The sequence below is a fragment of the Pecten maximus genome, chromosome 6, assembly GCF_902652985.1.
Source record: "Pecten maximus chromosome 6, xPecMax1.1, whole genome shotgun sequence".
Lineage (NCBI taxonomy): Eukaryota > Metazoa > Mollusca > Bivalvia > Pectinida > Pectinidae > Pecten > Pecten maximus.
The window spans coordinates 25,103,728-25,121,906 of record NC_047020.1 but is presented as its reverse complement, the minus strand read 5'-3'; the positions used below and the strand labels follow the sequence as shown (position 1 = coordinate 25,121,906).

The following is an 18,179-nucleotide window of genomic DNA, read 5'->3' as shown; positions in this document are numbered from 1 at the left end:
TTCACACCTAGATATTGACTTCTGATTGAGGAGGTCATTCTAAAGCTTGATATATGTTTACTGTGTAAATATTGAATTAAGTCTAATTGTACCGGGCTCTGGTCGAAGGGAAATATAAATATTTGATACCCCTAACCTTGTCACAGATTACTAGTTTCGTGGCTTTTATTGATATCGCCGTTTACTGTGTATTAAAACAAATCTGTTGTTACTACAGACCTTACCGCCGTAATTATGTAAAGTGATTAATATGAGCCACCGACATCCATTGTTATGTATGCCGGGGGCTAGTCGATATAATGACAACCAACCTCTTACTGTACTGTCATTGACATAACAAATGAACAAAATTTACAACATTATCAACAGGAAATATGTAATTTGTCTACCCAGGGCAAAAAACAAAAAAATGTCACATATAGTATGTTCTGTCAACATAAGGAAACTTGTGTTAGAAATGACAACGGACAGCCGTTTCAATAGATAAACAAATATAACTGTCAACAGGACGAAAATCCAATTGTGTCAACATACGACAAAAACGAACTGTCAGCATAGGACGAAATACTGTGTCAACATACGACAAAATTTAACTGTCAACATAGAACGAACTATACCTGTGTAAACATACGACGAAATATAGCTGTGTCAACATACGACGAAATATACCTGTGTAAACATACGACGAAATATATCTGTGCCAAAATAGGACGAAATATAACTGTGTCAACATAGGACAAAATATTACTGTGTCCGAATAGGATGAAACATAACTGTTTTAATAGGACAAAATATAACTGTCAACATAGGAAGAAAAATATAACTGTGTCGACATACGACGAAATGTAACTGTGTCAACATACGACGAACTATATCGGTGTCAAAATAGGACAAAATATAACTGTGTCAACAAATGACGAAAAATAACTGTCAACATAGGGCGAAATATTCCTTAGTCAACATAGGAAAATGTTACTATGTCAATATAGGAAGAAATATAACTGTGTGGACATACGACAAAATATAGCTGTATTATCATAGGACGAAATTTAACTGTGTCAACATACGACAAAATATAGCTGTATCATCATAGGACGAAATTTAACTGTGTCAACATACGGCTTGATATAACTGTGTCAACATACGACTTGATATAACTGTCAACATATGACGAAATTTAACTGAATCAACGTAAGACGAAATATCTATGTGCTAAAAAAGGACGAAATATAACAGTGTCAACATACGTCGAAATATAATTGTGTCAAAATAGGACAAAATATAATGGTGTCGACATTGGACAAAATATTATTTATAAACATAGGACGAAATAAAACTTTGTCAGTATAGGACGAAATCTACAAATGTAGCTATGTCATCGTGTCAAAATAGGACGAAATATATCAGTGCTAACATAGAACGAAATATATCAGTGCTGATATAGGACGAAATATAAATTTGTCAACAGGACGAAATATAACTATGTCAACATAGGACGAAATATAACTATGTAAACAGGAAGAAATATAGCTATGCCAACATAGGACGAAATATAACGGTGTCGTCATAGGACGAAATATAACTGTGACAAAATAGAACGAAATATAACTGTCAGAATAGGATGAAATATAGCTGGTAGCATAGGATGAAATATAACTGTGTCGATAAGACGAAATACAACGGTGTCGACATAGGGCGAAATATAACTTTGTCAACATATGACAAAATATAACTTTGTCAACATAGTACGAAATATATCAGTGCTAACATAGGACGAAATTGTCAACAGGACGAAATATAACTGTGTCAACATAAGACGAAATATATCAGTGCTAACATAGGACGAAATATAACTGTCAAAAGGGCGAAATACAACCATGCCAACATAGGACGAAATATAGTCGTGTCAACATAAGACGAAATATAGTTGTGTCAACATAGGACGAAATATAGCTGCGTCAACATAGGGCGAAATATAGTTATGTCAACATAGGACGAAATATAGTCGTGTCAACATAGGACGAAATATAGTTAGGACGAAATATAGCTGCGTCAACATAGGGCGAAATATAGTTATGTCAACATAGGACGAAATATAGTCGTGTCAACATAGGACGAAATATAGTTGTGTCAACATAGGACGAAATATAACTGTGTTAACAGGACGAAATATTAATATGCCAACATAGGACGAAATATAACTGTGTTAACAGGACGAAATATTAATATGCCAACATAGGACGAAATATAACTGTGTCAATATAGGACGAAATATTAATATGCCAACATAGGACGAAATATAACTGTCAATATAGGACGAAATATAACTGTGTCAAAAGGGTGAAATACAACCATGCCAACATAGGACGAAATATAGTTGTCAACATAGGACGAAATATAGTTGTGTCAACATAGGACGAAATATAGTTGTGTCAACATAGGACGAAATATAACTGTGTTAACAGGACGAAATATTAATATGCCAACATAGGACGAAATATAACTGTGTCAACATAGGACGAAATATAACTGTCAACATACGACGAAATACAACTGTGTCAACATACGACGAAATATGACTGTTAACATGTCAACATACGACAAACTATAAATGTCAGCATGAGATGAATTATAACTAAGTCAAAAGATAATGAAATATTACTGTGTAAGAATAGGACGAAATACAACATTTATATTTAATTCTTATTAACATTGCTTCATAACTCCATAATACAATATTCACTTTCCCAGTGACCTATAATAATGTACTTTCATCTGAAAATTTTCCCTTGTCAAATAACGTCATTAAAATAACTAGATTACTTGTAAGTGGACAATCTCTAACGTAAATCAGCCGACCTCGTTTTATTTCGATTAATTTAGCTCCAATTTTCTTAGAAAGCAGCATTTGACGGAATTCGATATATTAGATTGAATCTCGTGATGACCTTTCCAAAGTTTGTGTATGGTTTCGCTTCTATTTTACCTTTACTTACAGAACTGTGTATCTGTTGTGGGCGATAACTACAGTATGCTGTTTTATGGTTTAATTTACAAGAAACAGTGCTAATAAAGTGACATTGCAGAGGAGACAAAAAAGATGAAAAAAACTATATACAAATTATCCGTTTTAAACAAAACTTACTATGATTATATGTACAGATTTTATTTCCATCGAATTGGATATAATACAAAGATAAAAAAAATCATGTAATATTATTATACAAGTCATTACCTCTCGAAAGAAAAGTGCACTATTTAGTGGCCGAGTTGTAACATTTGCAGACAGTACAATGTTTTTAGTTTGGTACTAAAGCACTAGAAACACAATCACAGGAAGCACATATTTAGAAAATAAGTGTACGGCCAAGCAAAGTATCGATTTCGTCTTTCATTTCGTCCATTTAAGCCTCTTCAATAGTATATACATGTTATTAAACAACCATATATGAGGTTATCCGACATATGCATAAATGACAATATGCCCCATAAATCCCACATATATTGTTACGGTCCACTACCAGTTTATGCGAATCAAGCTTTCCATTCCATATTATAATGCTTGCCCTGGGATTCCCCTCCTTCATACGTCAGTAAATGATGTTTATTGTCCAATGTATATTCCTTAACACGGTAGACAGACTTGACAGCTATTGTCCCCGTGTAGAAATGACGTCATTTCTTATCCTTTCAGTTAATCGGAGATTATTTTGTTTCTGAAACGGAATCATAGAAAATAATATTTATTACACTCAAATGTTTAGAAATGTATAGAAGAACATAAACCCCATTACAAATTTTGCCACAAACAAAATAATTCGAGTATAGTTAAGTTAGGTGAATATTTAGTGTTTAGTATTTTATAAATACAGGTTAGTGTTTTCTACCAGATGTATACTATGTACGAGAGTGTCACAAGGGGTCAGTCTCATCAATATGTCTTAACCACACATTATCAGAAGGTTAGCGTTACAGAATTTAAGTTTCCTTTACTTAGATTTCTGCCTTAAATTCTGTAATGCTTTCCTGAGGAAAAAAATAAGTTGTGGAATTTTCTTTAAATCAAGGAATATTGATGAAACCGGTCCTAGACTAACCAATTTCAGATTTTAATATGTATTTATTAATTTCGATTATATAACTTACACGAAAAAGTTGCTATAACAGCGATGTTTTTTGTTTTCTACATCATTAACAATAAATCGTCGGCGACCCACGTTAGTCTCATTACGTGTTTCTTCACTTACATAATCTTTGTTTATGATATTCTAATGTTGTATGAACAAAACGCAAATAACAATATTGACAGTCCTAAATCATCATAAATCATGGTGTTTGAACGTTATTAAATGAAATGGATACGTACTGATTTTGCCAAGATCGCTGAATTCCCGACCCCAGACGCCGGTCCACTTGTTATAGTCCAAGACCGGCTTGATATTCTTGTTGGTACTGGCTCGGACTCTCGGGGAGGTGTAGTTATCGCCCACACCGTCTCGGACTGTGTCTAATATATCCATAGCTCTCTGGAGGCGATATGACAAAACCAACTGTTTTTCCCGTGGGATAACACTTGGTAAACTGTTCGTACGAGTTAACGACGAGTCGACAGAAACGGACGGCGAAGTACTAAGACTCCCAGACCGACCAAATTTCTTAAAGCTTATGGCCGTAACTGGCATGGACGCTCGTCTCGACATGTTGGCCGATTGAGGAGAAGGGAATGTAAATGATGAACCTGACAAAGGGGAATCGATAGAGGAACTTTGAGAAGCAGAATCACTCTCCTCTCGTTCTGAGTCATTTCTCGTCGATAGTTCACGGGTGGAATCGTGGTCTTGCATGTTCCGGGCTTCGTCTCTGTTTCGATGATCAAGTTTTGAAATGGGTGTTTTGTTCCTTCGCAGGGACGGCCTTTGCTCCGGGTATTCTTTACATAGATAATTATACACCGTATCTTCATATCCTTTCATAATGGCATATTGCGCCTCCGGAGACATCGTTGTGGAGAAGCGAGGTTCCTTTGGAAGTTCTATGATCAAATCCTCCTCTTCCTCCACTACAGGATTAACTGGCTGTCTTTTGCTACGACTTTTAAAAGCCATCTTAGCTTTAAGAACAGTTGAAATCCTTCCCCATCGATTTTAATGACGCCATGTTTCGGACTAACCCCACTCCATTGCTTACTGATAACCGTCGTCCTGTAGTCGTCTCCAGAGGTGAGGTTGGTTGATTTTCCTGTTTGAATGTTACATTGCTAGTCTCTTGTTTAACTGTTTTAGGCGATATCGGGTAGGACGGCTGGGACTTTTGAAGAAGATGCTCCTCAGCAATAGGAGGGAACATCCCAACTATTGCAGTCTTATTCCGAGGAGATGTATTTTTCGGTTTGGTGATCTGCTGAGGGTTTTTGTCGATGTTAATAGTAAGTATCGGCCTATGATTCCTTCCTTCTGGCGAGGACATGCCTTTCATGGTTTCGGTTTGGTTACCATAAGATATCAATTCGTAGCTATGGTATTATTAAGTATCCACAAATTGTAGTTCCACCACACAATGATGTGGTCAGTAGCAGTTCATTCTCGATACTGAACGTTGCAACACAATCATCCATACACTATAGCATATAGCTTTAGTTAGATAATCCCTGAAAGACTGTTTGTTACGTATCCTTACACGTAATCTGTTGATCCTCTGATGGTATTGTATGGCTTAACGTTAAGCGCGCAATCCAACTGTAGTGTCTGTCTCGACAGTTGTGTATTTATGTATACACCTATTCTCGTTATAATGTCCCGTTACCATTAGGAGTGAACACGTTTTATGGATTCTGCCCGCTGATTGGAGGCGACAGGAGAAATATATATATATATATTTATAGATGAAGAATGGGACAATATATATTTCACTGGTAATGTCGGGATTGCATTGGTTGCTTCTCTCACACTATCGGACGGTATGGCCTGTTGATATGATAGGTAACACCTTACAAAACTGCCTGTTAGCCATAACAACTATTCATCGTCTCCTCGATAAATGTCAATAATCGGAGCCATTCTCAACTACCATTTTCAGTCAAGCAACAAGATTGGCATGGTTGTTATTAATAGACATGTTCATTGAATACGGATATATCAGTTTTGAATGTAGCGCGTGGAATATTACTAAATAAGTAAATGGCATATTTTGTTATCCTATACAGTAACTAAATAACAAGGTCTTGTACACTGTAATAATAAGATTAATTCTGTGACTTTCTCTTTCATTTTGCGTAAAGATAATGTATTCCCTGTTTCATTTATCTTGCCACGGATACAACTCTAAATGAATGTCATCATTAAACTTTGTTTTTAAATATAACCTGCATTTTACCTATTCCATCTTTATTTATTACAAGACTACTGTCATTCATACACTTATACACGTGGGGGTGGGGCGGTTTCCGAGTGGTTAAGGTGTCCCGACACTTTATCACTAGACCTCTGGGTTGCGAGTTTGCGAGGTTGCCAGGTACTGACCGTAGGCCGGTGGTTTTTCTCCGGATACTCCGGCTTTCCTCCACCTCCAAAACCTGGCACGTCTTTAAATGACCTTGGCTGTTAATAGGACGTTAAACAAAACAAACCAAACCATACACGTTGTGCATTATAATACATATTACTGAGCGTTTGTTTTCAGCACGGTTGACTTGATGCTTATAAAATCAAAATAATTAGCAAGCATGAAAACCACTAATCAAGTTTTTGTCAAATGTGATTCATTATTTATTAAAACTTTCTTAATTATTTACTTAAACATCACTTAATCTTCATGTTGAAATCGCCAAATCTTACCTCACCTGGAAATTATGCCTGATAAATACAATCTTGTTTTATAAAAGATGCTATCAACTGAGGTACGAACTGATATCAGTGCTTGTTTTGTTCATGTCAGTAGTGAAGATAAATGTTATCATATTATAGTTATAGAAATATAAAAAAAAATATACGATATACGAATGTAAAAATACAGAATTATAGATTATAGATACAACAAACCCCTGGGATTAAACTATCCATCAACATAGCTTTTCATCAAGGTGTCTGAATAGTGGCGATTATACTAATCCGCCGTAGGGTTAATCTCTTCGTGATAATCGTATAACACTTGACTTGCATACGATCTTTGTGTATGTCTAAAATTGTCGTTATTTCATTCCGTTTAGTAAGCCAGTATGAAAGAGCTAGCACTGATGATTACAGGCTGGTAGTACGGTCTTATGACTTGTTATTTTTCCACGTCATTACGCCGCACAAACTTGATTAGAAGTTCTTCGGAATTTTTATTTTTTATTTTTTAATTTAATTTTATCTTTTATTTTCCACAAATTAGGTGCGAGCGGTATAAAATATGGTGAAATATAGTTTTGTTTCTCAAAACTACAGTTTTTTTTTAGATAAACATAACAAATCATAAACCAAAGCATACATGTACCATGAATGCTGTATAATACATGTAACTGTATAATGCATAGCTTCAGAAAGAGATAAAAGAATTCACAAGAACCAGAAAACATTTTTGTTTGAAATGATTATGCAAAATCTATTTAAAAAAAACTTAAACAAAACAAAATATAAGTTTAATATCTATGCTAGCCTGCCATAAAGTAATCACAGTGACATCAAAAAAATGAAATGAAATAAAGTATTACATCGTAACAGTAAAAGTAAATTACATAAACTTATAAACTTCCACTTTTATTAATACAAATTAACTTGTAAATAAAAACTCCTACTCTAACTGTATCTTCATTGACTAGACATTTATAGGCTAGACTAAATTTACACCGGGTACACCAATGCGATGTCATATTCTCAGAATAAATACAGTTATACCATCATTTTTCATATTATTTCAACTATTCACAATCATGCACATATCAAATCAATACAAATTCATCAATAATGCAATGTCAGAATGCATACATTTTGCACCACACTGCAATATTGGTTTACCTTTCAATATATTGTTACAGAGTAGACTAAATACCTACATGTATTTGTATAACTAAATTGTCTATCCTTACATGGAGAATTGATTTGTTAACAAATACCCTGCATTGGAAACAAAAGGATATGGATAAAGAAGATTCATTGTTTTAGTACATTTTTTTCTGAAATTTTATGCAAAATGGACAATGGCTGCATTGGTAATACAATGCTTAAAACTAGAGAATTGTTTGTGAAACATGAATGGCCCCACGAGATGCTTTGATAAAAATATGAACGTCTCCATCCAAATTCCGAGTTTTTCACCTGAGAATATTTACTTTCAAATAGATAACAAGAGTAACTCGATCAAGTTCCAATTCAATCGGATGTCAATAGCTTTGATAAAAAAATATTAACACAAAAATACATTTTCAAAATGTGGAATTAAAAACATATTATTCACACTTTCCCTGCATGATCTGATTGATAATAATAGTCAGCTTGACGAAGTTTCAGTTCAGTCGGATGTGCTTTAACTTAGAAGTGGACATCAACACAAACGCATGAATGGCACGATTTAAGGAGAACACTAACTTTTGAAATGGACAATATATCTGGATTCGTCAGAACGTCGTTGTGAAAAACGGGAGCGGTGATTTTTTTTATCTTATTTTTCCGTGTTCCTGTCCAAATCGCGAGCGGTAAATCCGACGAACTACTAATCAAATTGGAGTGGCCTTAGAACAAATATACATAAAACGTGTTTTAAATTGTAGGTACAGGTTCAGAAATAATTTTTGTAATTTTTTGTTTTGTTTCATAGAGTATGAAAAAATATGTAGAAATGCAGATTCATTCAATTTACAATTAAATTATTTTCATACCGCTATGGAACTAAAAATATTGATATCTCCAAGCTTAAATAACGATGAAAATTAACGCAAGAATAACTATGAAAATACAAGAAAAACTATGAAATTTGTACATGAAATTTGAGAGCCTAGCCAATGATTTGCTCCGGATACTCAGGTTTCCTTCCACAGTAAAAAAAAAAAAAAAAAAAACCTCATGCGCTTTCATCAATATATTGATATACATGTATATTGATACATGACATAACGTGTTTCGCAATTGTTGAAAATGTAGAATGTACATTATCATTTTACTACTGATATACGCACCATAAACCACCTCATTATTGCCTGACCTATTTATTTATTACTATAAACTTCCATAATTTTGTTCTTGTCCGGAACCATCCTATTAACAGAAGCATTTTTATGGGTAGTGAAATTCCCAGTACTTTTAATTGGATGCTTAAACTGTGTTTATGGCTATTGATGATAGTTATACCGTATTTTAAATACCTGTCGATATCAGGTTATGGACAAGGAATGTTTTCCATGTGGTATAAAAACGTAATTTTACACCGTAGAATTCCATTATGTTTCCCACTGTTGCCAATATGCGAAAACAGGATGAAGTTTTTTTTTCGGAAGCAGTCAAATGTATCAAATGCACTAATGGAAAAGCAATATTCAAACAAAGAGCTATATGACTAAGGGCCAAAATAAATTTTACATTTGTTGTTCTTAATTGTGCCTTGACCTAGTTTTGAATGAGAAATTAATCAACATGGACATAGAAGTATCAGAAAAAAACCAGGTCGATATTTTCAATAAGTGATAAAAATATATAATTGTATTCCACATAAATCCCTATGGTATGTCATTGTTGATCAATCTAGCGCACACTGTCTGACTAGCAAGTGTATGGCAACCATCTTTTAGCATCGATCTGTACCGTCAATATAGTTATGAGTCTTCGTCCCCAAGCTTCCTGACTGTCATTGTTTGTTTGTGGGACAATAGCGTTGTTAGCCAACACAACCTAAAGCTGCAGACTCAGATAAAAGTGTAATAGTGTTTGGATTATCACATGGTGTTGTCATGGTAGGAAGGTCTAGCATACTAAAAATTGTGAAATGTCCAAAGCTATGATATATATATACCTCTTACAATGTAGTATCATAATGCAATAAACTACGAATATTACTATTATTAAAATCTGGAGAGAAAAGTAGAAGCGACGCAGGTCGAAATCGGGGTGGTTAAACGACGTAATGCCTTACAACCAGGAAATAGGAAATATTCAATTAAATGTATCGCTATAATTTGTAGGGATTTTCCAGGTAAAGCTGAGACATGCAGATTTTAGCCTGTGATGAAACATTTAACGAACGCCACAAAGCTTCCTCTTGATTCGGTAAATGTTCATTCAGTGCAGAGTTTATTTGTCCATTACTTGTCTGTGTCCCCCATTATATATTGACCCACTATGCTCCACCTGACCTATATGTTGGAGAATCATCAGTTGTAATGGTTATGGCATTATGGCCATAAAAGTAATAATACCCGAACAGAGGTGAGTGGAGCAATTTGGATATTAGTCAAGACATGAAATAGTCAATTGTCCCATAGCCAATAAAATGTCCATGGCACTATCGCTCCAGTTTATACATCAATGTACCATTCGGTGTAATTACCTGGAGTGGCAAACAATCAGAGCTAATGACCCTACAGGTAAGTATACCTGTTGCGGGGATCACCTGTAGCGCTAGCTTTGGATGCCATAACCATTCCGTACAATTACCAGATCAAACAATGGTCTGGTACAGTGGATTGTTCCAGGCATCAAATATTCATTGTTATGTCTTTGATCCTCATCAATGGAAATTAACGAACGTTGATTTAATCGTTATTTTGTCTGGTATAAGTGTCACGATATCATAAACACTTTGTACGTGACGACATATAGCAACACCATAGCAATATGTCCGATGTTTGGAGCTAATCAATCTGATTACCAGATTGATGTAAATATAAAACGGAAGTTATACATTGATTAAAATGCACGTACGTCATCAATACATATCTAATTAAATTAGATTTTTATCACAATACACAAGAAAGAAGAGACAACCTCACAACAGCTGGTAAACAGACAAATGTATGATAAAACGTTGTCAAGGTCTACCCAAACGGTCTGGTATATATAACGTAACGTCAGCACCGGACAACATTCATAGTGGTCGTACGTGTTCTACTATATGATACAGGGCTGTTGTTTTGGTGGGAGTGAAACAGATTGAATTACTGGCATATTTCCCTTATTGATTTGCTTTAATTTCTATACACATAACGTGTGAGTTAAATCTGCCATTTAGGGCTTGAGAGTAGGGCATAGGGCAGGCTTGTTTCCAATCGTATCAGTTCGGCTAATTCCGGTATACATCGTCTACCCTAAACTGTGGGTCTTGATTCAGTCACTGAATCAGCCAATTGTTTCATTTTGATCTAAGTTTTTGGGAAAGCTGTTAGTGCATATATAATGATTTATGTTTTTTTTTTTTTTTTTTTTTTATTAATGTTTGAATATTGGTATTGTTGTACAAATAAGTTCTTTGGATAGTGCCAAAGGGCGTGCTGTTTTCATTCAAGTACGGTCAATGGTCAAAATAATGAACAGGTAGAAAGGTATTATATAAGGTTATGTAAGAAAAAAATCACTTCAAGCACTTGTTCTCAATGTTGTAGGCAAAAGTTATGTATAGCAAGGCCGTGTGTGAGGAGGGACTTGACATTTGCCGTTTCTGAGCAGTTATACAACTATCTTTAAACTTCTGATGAATTTGATTTATTGTCAGGTTCTCAAAATTATTTGACAAACATACAGGGTCATCATTTATTTGAGTTGATATACTATATGCTTACATTTGTATATACATATAGGTGAATTAGAATACATTATAGTCAGTGTCATCAAAAATATGAGTTCTGGTTGATACATAATGAATATATTGTTTTCATAAGGTGTTAGTTAAAGTTGACTTTAAAGTAAAAATGGACCACTAGATGCCAGTCTGTAGTAATATTTACGTATTATTTCGTATTATTTATACAGCCAGGAGGTATGATTTTATTATTGACGAATACTTCAAACCAATTTAAAGATTAATTTATTCACTTTCTTCTTTTTTTATCACCCCGAGAAGAGCCATGGTCCTTTTGAGGAGGGGTATCTTTGTAGTAGTTTGTGACTACCTAACTGAACAGAGGTTCATCGCATGCCATGCAGAGCAGTTAGGGCAAAGTACAAACCGACACGGGTAGGAGGCGTCAATCCACGTGCTGCTGATCCTCATCTGAGGTCACGTGGCCGGCGTTTTTAGCGGATCGCGGCCCTATCATGCTTGATCATCGAGGCTATTTTTAATTTAATATCAATGTATTGCTTACCATAAATAGGACGCTGCCAACGAAAATACGAGCCATATTCTTAAAAATATCAACAACTTTACAAAGTGAAATAGATCCATTAAGATAAGTATAATAGGCAATAATAAGTCTTTATCGGGTTCGTCCATTCATATTGACCGATCTGTATTAATCATAAATAATTTATTTTATGATAATAAAAAAAAACCCATACAACTAGAGAAAGAAGCATCGTTGTGAGGTTTGCAAGCATTTATGATCTGAATACAAGGAATGTAAAATGGCGCTAATTAGCATATTCCATTATTTGGCCTGTCAACAATATACACCCTACACTTGGTATTATTTGCTTTTCCTATCAACCTTTCAGGAGATCGCATGGGAAGGTATATCATTAATATTTAATTAAATTCTAATCAAAATCAATTTATAATTATATATAATAGACCGATTGCGCAGATAGCGTTCATTGTCATCAAACACGATCATTAAGCATCTTTAACGCCCAGCATTGTATGATAATGTTTAGATATAAGCAATGTGATATTTGTAAGAGTTTTATTCCTCTTGAGTGCGTGTTTAACAAAATAACTATTATCACCTAAAGTGCGGAGTAAGTACATGTTTTATCAATTTTATTTTAAACAGCAAATAGTGATGTACTTTCTATGGTTAATGATGATATATAAAGTAGAATAAATTATTATTGATTTCATATCAAAATTTAAAAAAAAACAAATGTAATATTAATTGCGATGTACGTGTCTGCCTTTGACTATTCACACAATATATATGTTATATTTATGTTATACATAAAAGTACAAATTAATAGGGGAAAGATACTATATATACACGTTGGTGCAAATTGAGAGGGGAAAGATAATGTACACACATTGGTACAAATTCAAAGAGGAAAGATTATATATACATATTGGTACAAATATGGATGAACAATTATACATAAATTAATAGAGGAAACTTAATGTATACATTTATAGAGGAAACTTAATATATACACTGATAAAAATTCATAGAGGATGCACACTGGTACAATTTTTTATGGAAAGATAATGTATAAACATAGGTACAAATTTATAGAGGAAAGTAAGTATATACATGTACATTTATAGAACAAAGCTTATACACAAAATAGGGGAACATTAACATACAAATTTATATAGGAAAGTTAGTTGAAATATAACACATTGGTAAAAATTGATAGAGGTAGCTGAATATATGAAATTTATTGAGGAAAGTTTTAATACATAACACAACAGTAAAACTGCCATGTGTTCAGCGAATAATACCGTGTCAGATCCACATTCTTTACTTAAATAATAATGTGTGATTTCTGCCATTTTAAATCGACATTAATAAAACACAAACAATCATTGTATATACAAGTTCATATTATCACATACTGGTTTATATGATGATACAGATGAATCAGTTCAGAAACAACTTACACTGTTTGGTTAAATCACTAATAATTGCTGTCATAGAAACGTTTACCCTGACACAAAAGCCATACATCGTCCCAATTTGTATCGCGGTGTTTAGATACTGCCAACAAAGGAACAATTTCGGTCAATTTCCAATACAACTATTGCATGACATGAACTTCAACTAATCAATGTCTGGTACAAAAAAAAGACAATGAATGCATTTTGTGCGTTTTATCCGGTGATACTGGGTGCAGTAATCCTTGAGCTAATTAGAGGACATACAATGTAGGTATTGATTTACCAGGGATCGATACTCAACGTCAAGGTCTGAATGATGAGAGAGAACGCTTGCACATAATCCTAATATCAGGTTTTAAATAGTGAGAGAGAACGCTTGCGCATTGTCCTAATATCAGGATTTAGATAGTGAGAGAGAACGCTTGCGCATTGTCCTAATATCAGGGTTTAGATAGTGAGAGAGAACGCTTGCGCATTGTCCTAATATCAGGGTTTAGATAGTAAGAGAGAACGCTTGCGCATTGTCCTAATATCAGGGTTTAGATAGTGAGAGAGAACGCTTGCACATAATCCTAATATCAGGTTTCAAATAGTGAGAGAGAACGCTTGCGCATTGTCCTAATATCAGGATTTAGATAGTGAGAGAGAACGCTTGCGCATTGTCCTAATATCAGGGTTTAGATAGTGAGAGAGAACGCTTGCGCATTGTCCTAATATCAGGGTTTAGATAGTGAGAGAGAACGCTTGCGCATTGTCCTAATATCAGGGTTTAGATAGTGAGAGAGAACGCTTGCACATTGTCCTAATACCAGGGTTTAGATAGTGAGAGAGAACGCTTTGGCATTGTCCTAATATCAGGGTTTAGATAGTGAGAGAGAACGCTTGCGCATTGTCCTAATATCAGGGTTTAGATAGTGAGAGAGAACGCTTGCACATTGTCCTAACACCAGGGTTTAGATAGTGAGAGAGAACGCTTGCGCATTGTCCTAATATCAGGGTTTAGATAGTGAGAGAGAACGCTTGCGCATTGTCCTAATATCAGGGTTTAGATAGTGAGAGAGAACGCTTGCGCATTGTCCTAATATCAGGGTTTAGATAGTGAGAGAGAACGCTTGCACATTGTCCTAACACCAGGGTTAAGATAGTGAGAGAGAACGCTTGCGCATTGTCCTAATATCAGGGTTTAGATAGTGAGAGAGAACGCTTGCGCATTGTCCTAATATCAGGGTTTAGATAGTGAGAGAGAACGCTTGCACATTGTCCTAACACCAGGGTTTAGATATTGAGAGAGAACACTTGCGCATTGTCCTAATATCAGGGTTTAGATAGTGAGAGAGAACGCTTGCGCATTGTCCTAATATCAGGGTTTAGATAGTGAGAGAGAACGCTTGCGCATTGTCCTAATATCAGGATTTAGATAGAGAGAACGCTTGCGCATTGTCCTAATACCAGGGTTTAGATAGTGAGAGAGAACGCTTCCACATTGTCCTTACATCAGGGTTTAGATAGTGAGAGAGAACGCTTGCGCATTGTCCTAATATTAGGGTTTAGATAGTGAGTGGGAACGCTAGCGCATTGTCCTTACACCAGGCTTTGAACGGTGAGAGAGAACGCTAACGCTTTTTCCTGCTAACGTTAGGGTCTGCATTGTGTACAAGGATGCTATGTCATTGCCCATACGTCGGTCGTCTAGCTGCTGACGGAAAACTCCGGATCATAGCCAAGCTTTAGAAATCAGCAAGGAGATTAACTAATGAAAAACACCTTACCATTGTATTATAGAAAAGACACACAATATATTAGCGCCGTTCGAAGCAAGTCGAGAGTCCGATACAGCAAAGTCAAAAATGAATAAACTGTATCATTTACAGTTGTTTAATTTCACAGGAGTAATGAAGCTTTTATTGTTTGCAGGTTGGGGATGACTGGATCACTGGACTATATCTATTTCGAAATCATGTATAACTGAGGAATGGGGTCTGTCGGACAACGACTTTACAACGTGACAATATATAGCGACAAAATAATTACCAGTGCACACTTTCTGCCAGTTTTCAACATTCTCAACTTTCGTTGAAGGCGATTGATTTCATTTAGAACAGTAACATCCAAGCTCAATCGGTCAAGTTTTCAACTTGGATATAACAGTATATTTTTATCTGCTTACATAATAAGGGAAAGTTTGACAAAAAATCTTGTTTGTTTCTGGCTTAAAGTGTCAATATCATTGGCTCAACCTACCGGGAATTGGGAAACCAGAGTAAACTTCCTTGTTTTTAAAACTGGAAAATATTAACCTGAGTAAGATCAATCACCAATCCTCACTCTTTGAGGCCCCCACGGGAGCATTCGTATATAGATAGATAATAGGGAACAACCAACCAATTGAAAAAAATAGACTTTTGAAACATCCCCTGTGTATAGAAAGTTTAGCCAGGGATAAAATGTCTGGCAGCCACTGATGGGCCAGTATATTATGAAGTTACACAATAGATATGTAGCCTGATAGGTAACTGTCCATAGGAAATGTTAATATCTCAAAAGTTCAGGTCATGATAATTAACAGGTAAACATTTCAGATTTTTTAGATTTTTTACTGCGAAATTCGCCCATTTTCAAAATAGCTACCATGAAAAAGTTTGAGATGAAGGACCAAACTTTTTGTTTTTGATATTATAAGTGTTATATGAGACCCTAAACTTTTGTTATAAACCATAATTGCCATTTTGAATTCAAGAATTTTAATGAAATACTCCAATACGTTAACACTAAAGTCAATGGAAAAACAATTGGTTGGTTGGTTCCTAATAACATTTATGTTAGCCTGGCCTGGTCAGAGCCTGCAGCTTGCTTGCTGCTTTCATAGAATACATCTAACTGCAATCAAAAGGCAACATGGTATAACACTGTTGTTGAAATGGTCCTTATTAATGATTTAAACAAAAAATAAATATCTACCGTTAGTTTACATCTAACTGGAATAAAAACAATATATATATAACGTTATGAAATGGTCATTTATTGAAAACGACAAAGTTAACGCAGAGAGACACCTTTACTTGTGTTAAACATATAAATGACTTTCGATTATATCCATCTTTAATGTTGCAACGTAGCAAGGATGGGCTGTAATTATCGGCACTGATGGTGCGAGTGAAGTGTTGTATGTAAAACAAAAAACACAGTGATATGCCTGCTGTTGTCCTCCGTCTAGGTGAGCGTTTGGGGAACAATGGATCATCAGTTACTGATACGGAGTCCCACGGACAGAGAAGGATTGATTATCACCTATAAAACAGGGAAGGATTGACTATCACCTATAAATGATAACTCCATCGTCAACGACACACAGTAGTGGTAAGTATACGTAGACAATGTGTGTATTGTTTGATCCTGTAACAATGTGTGTAAACAATAACCAAGCCATAAATAGTTTCAATCTTCAATAACCTCTATCTCCGTCGTAGAAAAACCCAAGAAATAACATTTCCTGTGGAAAACGTCATGTTTGTTATTCATTTTTTCGTCATCGCTTTTGATTTACCTTTTGTACGTTTTGGAGGTAGGTAATATCATAAAATATGTAACTTTTCGAAGTGTATGAAAATATTGAACAACTTATTTTTTTCAACCGATCAGAATTACTCGTTGCCGGGGTTTAGAATCTTTGTATGTCTCCTTGAATTTATCGCACAGTGTATAGTGTGACAGGAAAGTACTATATCAAGCTTCAAATCTGTATTCATTATGTTAAGCCATTGGCCTATCAGTGTAACGGAGCAAAGATATAATAGAGATACAATGCAAAATAATATATAGAGAATGAATCCCTAATGACATACAAATCAAAACATATTCAAGCGATTCTCAGTTTATTTGATTCGAAAACATATTTACCTAAAGCACAAAGTTCATTTATACTTTGCGAATTTAGAACATGGATAGCCTTATAAACTGAAGCGAATTTCCAATAATATTTTATTGCTATCTTTAACTGTAAGATTCCGAAATTTGTTAAAAGTCATTAAAAAGTGAAATTCATCTTCCACATCAAGGGAGTTACATTGTTTATAAATTTTTGCTTCACTCAAAATGTTTCTGTATCTTCCTATCTCAATTTCCAGTGAGTGAGCCGAAATGCGTAATTTAGTGAAACATTATATTTGACAGGTATATATTTAGATAGAATTGAAGAAAAAGTCTGTATCACTCATGCAAGCATACGAAATACATGTACATGTGTTACGGCAGTATCTTATAAACATTCCACAAGTGATATTAGACCAGGTAAGTATTTTTATCGTGGATACGTTTCCCATACAACGTTAATACCTGTCCACTTAAAGGTGGGATTAAAGTCTCTATCCGAACACATATGTAAAACACGTCATATACAAGTAAGGAGATACACATGTAGATCAAGTTAATCTAGTTCCTGGCTGTTCAGGTTTACATAACATTGTCAAATT

At 34.8% G+C, this 18,179-nt stretch overlaps 1 protein-coding gene across 1 annotated transcript; it reads right to left on the bottom strand.

Moving 5' to 3' along the window:
• Nucleotides 1–2,666: 2,666 nt before the first annotated feature.
• Nucleotides 2,667–5,759, bottom strand: LOC117329350. Its single transcript, XM_033887272.1, has 2 exons — nucleotides 4,367–5,759; nucleotides 2,667–3,716 (listed from the first exon to the last, which is right to left on the bottom strand). The coding sequence occupies exons 1-2, from the start codon at nucleotides 5,103–5,105 to the stop codon at nucleotides 3,706–3,708; spliced, it is 750 nt and encodes a 249-aa protein (XP_033743163.1). The 5' UTR covers nucleotides 5,106–5,759; the 3' UTR covers nucleotides 2,667–3,705.
• Nucleotides 5,760–18,179: the final 12,420 nt, after the last annotated feature.